The sequence below is a fragment of the Hydra vulgaris genome, chromosome 09 (assembly GCF_038396675.1).
Source record: "Hydra vulgaris chromosome 09, alternate assembly HydraT2T_AEP".
NCBI lineage: Eukaryota > Metazoa > Cnidaria > Hydrozoa > Anthoathecata > Hydridae > Hydra > Hydra vulgaris.
In genome coordinates this window covers 41,345,001-41,355,000 of record NC_088928.1, presented here as the reverse complement: position 1 = coordinate 41,355,000, position 10,000 = coordinate 41,345,001, and the positions used below count along the sequence as shown (strand labels likewise).

Genomic DNA, 10,000 nt, shown 5'->3' with positions numbered 1-10,000 from the left:
AATTTTTATGTGCTTTAAAGTATCTTTATTGTTTTTGTTGACCCTTTCGTCATCAGAGAGTCAAATGTATATGTAATGTTACATTCCTTATTATTTTATCAATTATTAATTAAGATTAAGAGTCCTTCTTGACTGAACTACTGTTGATAAAATTTTGAATCATGCCAAGGTCATATTCTAGTTACAATATAGTTTAAAGTTATCTTATTACAATAATTTAGGTTCATTAATAAGATAATTTAACATGAACAAAATTGATAGTTTATTGGCAAAACGTTTCTCGTCATTGGGTCTTCAAGAAAAAATAGAAATCAAAAATCTTGGGGCGTATCAACCAAAAGGTGTTCGTATAACTCAAGTTGATGGTAAAAAAACACGAACATTTTGTGTATCATGGTTTGAAAAAAAATCATGGTTAAGTGTTAGTGATGAAAAAAATTCGTTGTTTTGTTTTTATTGTGTTTTGTTTGGTGGCGAGAGCTTGTGGGCAGAAAATGGCTGTAAAGATATGAAACATCTTTCTGAGCGAATACAAAAACACGAATCCAGTAAAACACATATAAGTAATTCGTTGCAGTATCAAATGCTCGGAAAGACAAACATTTTATCGACAATTGATGCTGGATACAGTCTTAGCATAAAAAAACATAATGAATTAGTTGACAAAAACAGACATACATTATCGAGGGTTATAGATTGTATAAAATTTTGTGGTGTACACGAATTGCCCTTAAGAGGACATGACGAAACTATTGACTCAAATAATCGAGGGGTATTTTTAGATATGGTTTCATACACAGCTAAATTGGATAGTGCGTTTAGCGATCATCTTAAAGATTCAAAAAATAACAAAAAATACTTCGAAAACAAACCAAAATGAGATTCTAGAATGTATGTATAAAGTATACATAGAAGAAATTAATTGTGAGATAGATAAAGCAAGATTTGTTTCCTTGCAAGCAGATGAAACAACTGATGTATCTTGTCGTTCTCAGTTTGTCATTATTTTGTGTTATTTAAAAGGTTATCAACCAGTTGAAAGATTTATAGCATTTATTGATGTTCAGGATAGAACTGCTATGGGTCTTACAAATGTATTAAAAGAAGAATTAAATTGTTTTGGTCTGAAGGAAAAATTAATTGCACAGGCTTATGATGGTGCAGCAGTTATGAGCGGATCAAGGAATGGAGTCCAAAGTCTTATGAAAGAAGTTTACCCAAATGCCCATTATGTTCACTGCTATGCACACCAATTGAATTTACTTTTGAAAAAAGTTTGTTCGTCGAATAAGCGAGTAAGAACATTTTTTTCTACTTTAAGTGGATTTGGCGTGTTCTTTACATCCTCGCCAAAACGAAATGATTTACTTTGCGAAATTACTTTTAAACAGATACCAAGAGTTTGCAAAACACGATGGAATTTTCGTTCAAAAATAGTTACTTGCATAAAAGAAAACAAAACAAAGATTGGGGAATGTTTTAATAAAATTATAAACGATAAAGGATGGGATGATACAAGCGTGTGGCAATCTGTTGGGTTCAAAAAATGTTTGGAAGATTTAGAGTTCAACTTTTTTTATCTTTTTTTTATTCAATTTTAAAACATGTTGATGTACTTTACAATATATTGCAATCAAGTAACAGCAACACTATTACAATCAAGGAGGCTTTTGAAAAATTTGAGATATCTATAAATTTTGTGCGAAATAGCATTACTGATAATGTTTCTGGATCGATTCTTAACGATTGCGAAGAAATGCATGAAAACCGAATGAAATGAAACACATCAATCGAACTACTAATAGAAGATGCTAAAGATGCTTGTGATAAAGTTATTTACAAAATTAGCGACAGGTTTAGAAGCATTGAAATATTTAAATCATTTTCAATTTTGGATCCGAAAAATTTCAAATTTAATAGACAACATTTTCCTCGGAATCATATAAAAAATATTCTAACAAACTATCCAATGCTGAGTGAAGTTAAGTTGATGTCCGAACTAACCGTTTTATATGAAAATGCTGTTTTTAGTGATATTGGCACCATTAATGCCCTATCCCAGTTTATGCATGAAAATAACTTGATTGAAACATTTTCTGAAGTATCGAAGTTGATAGAGATTGTTTTAGTCACACCTGTGTCTACAGCCGATGCTGAACGGTGTTTTAGTACTTTAAAAAGAATTAAGACACTTTTGAGAAATTCCACAGGTCAAGATCGGTTGAATGCATTAGCTGTACTATCAATACATAAAGATTATTTACAGGATATTGATCAGTTTAATCAAAAAGTAATTGAAATGTTTTCTCTTATGAAACAGAGAAGAGCAGAATATTTGTATAAATAATATGCTTAAAGCATTGTTTTTAACATCATTCTTTATTTCAAAATATATTATACCTTTATGAAAATTATAGTGTTAATCGTATTTTTTTATATTTATGACTTCAAACTAACTAAAAGTTTTTACCATAAAGTTAAAATAAAATAAAAATCTAAAGAAGAAATATCAAAATCTGTTCAAATCATAATGCACCACTATCAGGGCAGTTTTCAGTCAGTTTTTGCTGCTTTTTACATAGGTTTAAAAGATTCAATGCCATTAAATACTTATGCTTTATTTTGGGAGTATGCTAGCGCTTAACTCTTTCAACCAATCAAAAAACGCTAGCGACCAAAAAATTCCTCATAAACACCTAAGTATTAGTTACGCTGAAAGTGAGTCATTGCGATATTTTTTGGTTAATATTTGCTGGCCCCACCAAAGTTTATTGTCACCGGCCGCCACTGTATATATATATATATATATATATATATATATATATATATATATATATATATATATATATAATATAAATATATATATATAATATATATATAAAACATATATATATATAATATATATATATAATATATATATATAATATATATATATATAATATATATATATATAATATATATATATATATAATATATATATATATATATATATATATATATATATATATAATATATATATATATATATATATATATATATATATATATATATATATATATATATGTGTGTGTGTGTGTATGTGTGTGTGTTTTTGGTTTTCCTAATTCTTTCTGAATACAATGTATACATAAGGTAAAGCAAACAGATCAGATTCACTAACTCTAATGCACTCATCTATTTTAGCAGGTGAATCTTTGAAAATATTATAAACTGCACAAAATATTTTTGCTAATTTCCACTTTTAGGAACTTATTGCAGTCTGTAAAAAGATGAACAATGTGCAAACTGCAACTCCCCATATTAGCTATACCACAATATTCTTTTTCTCGTCTATGTTTATCTAACAATTTCAGAACCTCCCAAAACAACAGATAAAAAATAAACAACAGAGTATAATAAAGCATTGCATACAGATTATTAAATTTATCATAAAAAAGCATGTAGTTATTTATAATTGCTAAATAAATACAAGATCATTCATTCATTTGCATCTATTATTACATCGCTATTATTTGTCTTCTACTAACTCCGAACTTAATTCTATCTGTTTGCTCCCTTGATGGGAGTGAATAATTAAAAAAAAAAGTGTAGAAGCACTTTAACAAATTCTATTAAAAAAAAGTGAAAAAAATTTAACAATTATAACTTTGATTTTTAAAAAACATTTGATTTTTTTTTTTTTTATAAATTATTTTTTTTATTAAATAATTTTTACTAATGAATTCAACTATAAAATTATTGTTGTTTTAAGTTCATCATCTGTTGTTTCATGCTTGTGTGGTTTTGATGGATGTCATTTTTTAATTTAAATATGACAATAAGAAAGAGTTAAAACAATTTTTTATAATAGGATGTCCTTCTTACTTTGGAAATCAGGATTATACCTACTTTACAACTATAATTGTGATTCTATCACTAGGCGGATTTCCATCTAATGTTTACAAGCTTCTCTTATCCACAAAACAATCTGGGTTTTTATATTAGAATTCCTTTAAGTTATTATGACTTATACTAAATAAAATAATATTAAATAAATATAAATAAAAAAGTAAAATATATTAAAATAACTTATTTAGAAGTTTGAACTTATATTTATACTAATATTATTTTTCACTTGCTGCAAAGTTTTCTGTTCTTATATAAAATGACATATGTCCAACCAAATAATAATAAAAAAAAGACCAATAAAAATAAGCTGAACACCACTATTAACAAGTATGGTCATTAAAGATATGCAATGTTAATACTGACCCTAGCTTTCTAACTTTTTAAAATAAATTGAAAAAATCAAACTTTTGAAATAGACACCAAACGCATGGGATAGAAGTAGGTAGGATCAGTTAAACAAAAATACGTATTTAACTAAATAACTTTACATTGATTTTTTATGGTTTAATAAATTTTATGCAAAGAATATAATATTTATGCGAAATTATAAATATATATATTATTTTAAAAAAACAAATATTTTTTTATGGTTTCACATATTAGTAAAAAAATAAAACCAACTAAAAGAAAAAGATTTTTCATACTTGCATTATTTTTAACAACTGCAAAAAATGATGGAAAAATGCAATAAACTTTTCACGCAAAAGCTCTGTCCATTTAGGTTTCATTCGAAGAAGGTACCTTTTTTCAAAACAATAGGTAAACAGAATCATACAAAAAAAATATTTGAATATAAAATTTCATAGATAAATACCTTATATCATTTAGAATATATTCACTTCTTTTCAGGTTCACAAATTTCAATTTTCCTTGAAAATCTAATGAACCGTTTACTGTATTTTAAAAAGAAATTAAAAATTAAAAGAAACATTTTGTAATTTAAAATTTTACTAAAAGTTATATTTAAATAATTGAAATTTTAAAATTACAAAAAATGATTTCATATTTAAGAATGTAAATTAGTTTTACAAAGACATCAACTTCTTTGAAATGTAACTTTTGTAATGTAACTTTTGTGATGTAACTTTTGTGATGTAACTTTTGTGATGTAACTTTTGTGATGTAACTTTTGTGATGTAACTTTTGTGATGTAACTTTTGTGATGTAACTTTTGTGATGTAACTTTTGTGATGTAACTTTTGTGATGTAACTTTTGTGATGTACCTTTTGTGGTGTAACTTTAAGAGTTTCTAAAGTATTTTATAATATAAATTTACAGGTAATTTTCAAAATTAAAATTTACCTGAAATTTACGGATAAATTTTAATTTCAAAATTTCAAAACTATGTAAAACCTCAATTAAAATACTGCCGTGCTTGCAGTCATCAAGAAAAAAATTTTAAAATTTCAAATGCCATCAGTATTTGTAAATTCTTTATTTTTACTTAAAAGTTTTAAATTTATTTGAAAAAAGCCAAATCAGTTTTTTTTGTAATTACTTAATAAAAATAATAAATTTTTTTCTTGAATTAAAAATTACTTTTTAATTCAAGAAATAAAAATAGATAAAACTAATTTGTTTTCTATCATATATTACAACACCATAAGAAAATATTGCAAAAATGGAGAAAATATAATCCAAAGAAAAACAGTCATAACACAGTTTATTAAAACTTATAGTCAGAAACTTAAAAATTAATTCAGAAAGAGAGGAGAAAAGCATATATTAAAAATATTAAAAATAGAGAAACCCAAAAGAAGTTTATAGACATAAAAAATAGAAGTCTATGGAGATAAAAAAAAAAAAAAGAACTTGGCGAAGAAGAGAAAAGAAGAGAAATGAAAGAAGCGATGCACAATCAATGAACGAAGTAAGAACTTTTCCTGGTCCTCGATTTAGAAATAAATTAATGAAAAGAGTACAAAATGCTTTATTTGATTTGAACATCTCTTTCATAACTAATCTTCTAATTTTGAAAAAAAAAATCTTTAAATTATAAAATTGTAAAAATTGTGGAGAGAGAAGATGTAGAAATGAAGCATCTACATAAATGAGGCTTTCAAAGTATTTTTAATATTTTTTTAGTTTTATATTTAAAGAAATTTTAAATTGCTTACCCAAATTTGCAACAAAAAATTCAAAATAACAAATTTATAAGCTTTTATTACTCATTAAGAATAAAAAATTTTGATAATAAAACACTTTTTATTTAAAAATTAAAACAAACAAAATTGCTAAAGAAAAACTCATTGTTTGCTCAAGTACTGACTATAACAAAAGTTTTTTTTCTGTTAAAATTAAAAGCAACAAAAAATATGCTTTATTTTGCCTTAATAAAAGTTCCTTATATCTAGATACCTGACTATGTAACAACAAAAAATAAATAATTATTAAATGTTTTTAACTCTGTTGGTTTTCAGCAATAAGTAAAAAAACCTTTTTATGCGTGGATTTATGTACCAAAAATTTAAAAACATTTATAAATACCTCCAACAGCTGGGCTTATTGAAACTAAAAATGTTTCTAAGCACACTGCTAAAATATCATGTTCTAGGATAAGAAGTTCTGCCTATAATAAATGTCATGTGATTTGTAAAAAACCAAACAATAATAAATAAATAAAAGAGCAATAAATAGACAAAAAAAAATTGTAATGACAACTTGGATTAAAATGAATTTTATATAAACTGAAGGTACAACTTTAATGAATTCAATTTATTAGCATGGAATAAATAAAACTTACAATTGATGGAACAGTAAATATTTGAACAGATAATGCTGAAACCTAAAAAATTATTAAGATCGAAACATTTATTATTTAAAGCAAATTGAATTGTTTAAATCTGCTTTTTTATGTAAGTCTAAAAATTTTTTAAATTATAAAACAATTTTAAAATAACAACATAAAGTATAAAACCTCTAAAATATTAGCATTTCTTGGATATTTTACTAAAATTCATTTTTTTAATATATTACAATGTTATTTACTTTTTTATAGAACAATAATTAATTTCAATCATTATTATTATACTAAAATAATCGTATATTTATATCATTTATAATTTATATCACATCATGTATATAGTTTTATATCTTATATATTTCGAATTGTTTATAATAACAATTGTTTTAATTCATATTTTTATAATCTTTTCTTTCACTTGAATTCTTTATCAAGTAACTTTGTAGTCCATTGTGCACTCAAAATTAACGTTTTATTTAAAAATATGCTACTAAATTGCTTGCCGGTTTGCTTTTAAAAGTAATCTTTTCATTGATAAATCTTTTCATTTTTAAAATCAGCTATTATTGCTTGTAGTTCGTAATTTTTTTTTTTAATATAACTTTGTCTTTGATAAATTTTTAAATTTTTAAAATCAGCTAATATTGCTTGTGGGTTTGTTATTCTTTTTTTTTAACAATGTGCTTTTTTCCTTTTTATAAATACATCTTTTCATTTTTAAAATTGGCTGAGATTGCTTGTGGGTTTGTTTTTTTTTTTAAACCTTTTAAAAATACTTTTTTTTTTTTTTTTTAATTTGTTTAATATTAATATATCGTAACTCTTTGTAAAGACTAAAGAGTAGAAAATAAAATATAGCAAAAACATTTACTAAAAAATATAATCTTTTTTGCACTAGAAAGTAGAAAATAAACTTTTTAATTTACATTTAATAGTTCAATAAACTAAAGATTGACAGGTCTGCACAAGGTTTATACAGAAACATACCTGTCAATCTTTAGTTTACTGAACTATTAAATTTAAATTAAAAAGTTTATTTTCTACTTTTTAGTTAGATTATATTTTTGAGCAAATGTTTTTGTTATATTTTATTTATCAGTGTTTCCAAAAGAGGAGAATACTCCCCCAGTGAATTTTTATTTTTTAATAAATTTTTAAAAATTTATTTAACAGTGCATTGATTATTTATTTAATATATGCACATATAAAGTTGTTTTGAAAAAAATCTTGGTTCTGATCAAAGGTTTTAGGAGTGTAAACTTCTAAAATCTTTGATTTTGATTTCTTAATTTCATGTATTTTGTTTTAATACTTATTTTAGTCACCATTTTCAAAAAATTTTTTTTTTCATTAATTGTTTTAAATTTAAATAAGGTTTTTTAAACATAGACTTTTCTACTAATGCACTTTTTAAACTTACAACTACAATAGTAAACAGGGAAAATTAAAAAAAGTCTTACCACTGTTATATTATATATGTGTGTGTGTGTGTGTGTGTGTGTGTGTGTGTGTGTACATATATAATATATATGTGTGTGTGTGTATATATATATATATATATATATATATATATATATATATATATATATATATATATATATATATATATATATATATTATATATATATATATTATATATATATATATATTATATATATATATATTATATATATATATATATATTATATATATATATATATATATATATATATATATATATATATATATATATATATATATATATATATTTAAACAATTTTAAAAAGTATTCTACACAATAGAGTGCTCAATGTTCTTAAAAGAACAGAGCAATTATATATTATTAGAAAATCACTTAACAAAGTTTTTTTCCATTTAACACTGTGTTTCATCAACAAAGATTCATCAGATTTCTGATGAATCTTTGTTTTGTTAAGTGATTTTCTACTAATATATATATATATATATATATATATATATATATATATATATATATATATATATATATATATATATATATATATATATATATATATATATATATATATATATATACTATACATTATATATATATATATATATTATATATTTATATATTATATAAATATATTATATATATATATATATATATATATATATATATATATATATATATGTATGTATATATATATTATATATATATTATATATATATATTATATATAATTAGTAAAAAACACTTATCTAACTTTTATCTTCGACTTGAAGTTTCACCATTGCTGGATCATCAGGAAGAGTTCTTCCTGAACTCTTCCTGATGATCCAGCAATGGTGAAACTTCAAGTCGAAGATAAAAGTTAGATAAGTGTTTTTTACTAATTAATTATTGCTCTGTTCTTTAAGAACATTGAGCACTCTATTTGTAAAATACACTAACATAATTTACATATATATTATATATATATATATTATATATATATATACACATATATACACACACACATATATAATGTATTTTATATAATATATATACACACACATATATAATATATTTTATATAATATATCATAAATATTTTATGTTATATGTATCATATGTATTTTATATCATGTATATTATGTCATATGTACCATAAATATTCTATAATAAAAATATTATTTATTTTATGCCATATATTTTCAATCATATACATACCTTAAGCAGAATAGATATGAAAAATAATAAAAAAAGTATGAGTAAAAAACTAACTGAAAGAGAATGATCGTGATCATCTTCTATGAAATCATTGATCATCTTAACATAGTTCTACAAATATAAAAATTTAAAAAAGTTCAAACTTTACGAGAAAAAAAAAGCGCAGAAAAATTATAATATAATTTATTTATCAAGTTTGTTACCTTGGCAAATGCAATAGCAAATTCTACTCTCCCATATGAGATATCCATCAGCAAACTAAAATTATCATAAATAGATACTACTTATAAAGGCTGTCTTTAATTTCTACTCAACTTAACTTTACTGAATGTATATGTAAAATTATTACAACAAAAAAGGTTTCAACAGAAAAAAAAAAAACTAATTTTTCTTTCTGTTGTAAATTCATGTTTCTGAAATCCAACTACACTTTTCAACTATACTTGTTAAACAAAAACATATGTTATTAAAACAGCCACAGATATAGCAATTTTACAAAAACAGCAGGTCTTTACGGAAAACGAGAGCTTTAGCTATCCCTTCCTGCCAACAATTATGCCACACTCCCCTGAAGTGGTTTACAAGAACAATTTATAACTTTTGAGAAAGTAAAATTTTGTCATGAATAAATAAATTTTGGAACTCTGAGTCCTTATGTTCAATGGTGTCAAGGACTACAAGACTTTGGGATTCAGGGGAAAAAACAGTAGGTTCCAA

At 23.4% G+C, this 10,000-nt stretch overlaps 1 protein-coding gene across 1 annotated transcript in view; it reads right to left on the bottom strand.

Annotated features, from left to right (window-relative positions):
- LOC101238882 (E3 ubiquitin-protein ligase UBR2) overlaps positions 1-10,000 on the bottom strand; it is a 145,998-nt gene that overhangs the window by 78,164 nt on the left and 57,834 nt on the right. Inside the window, exons 11-16 of the mRNA XM_065805726.1 lie at positions 9,487-9,541; positions 9,338-9,394; positions 6,633-6,674; positions 6,377-6,458; positions 4,703-4,781; positions 4,533-4,629 (exon numbers count right to left, since the gene is read on the bottom strand). Of these exons, the coding sequence (XP_065661798.1) occupies positions 4,533-4,629; positions 4,703-4,781; positions 6,377-6,458; positions 6,633-6,674; positions 9,338-9,394; positions 9,487-9,541 (412 nt within the window). The remainder of the gene's footprint in view (positions 1-4,532; positions 4,630-4,702; positions 4,782-6,376; positions 6,459-6,632; positions 6,675-9,337; positions 9,395-9,486; positions 9,542-10,000) is intronic.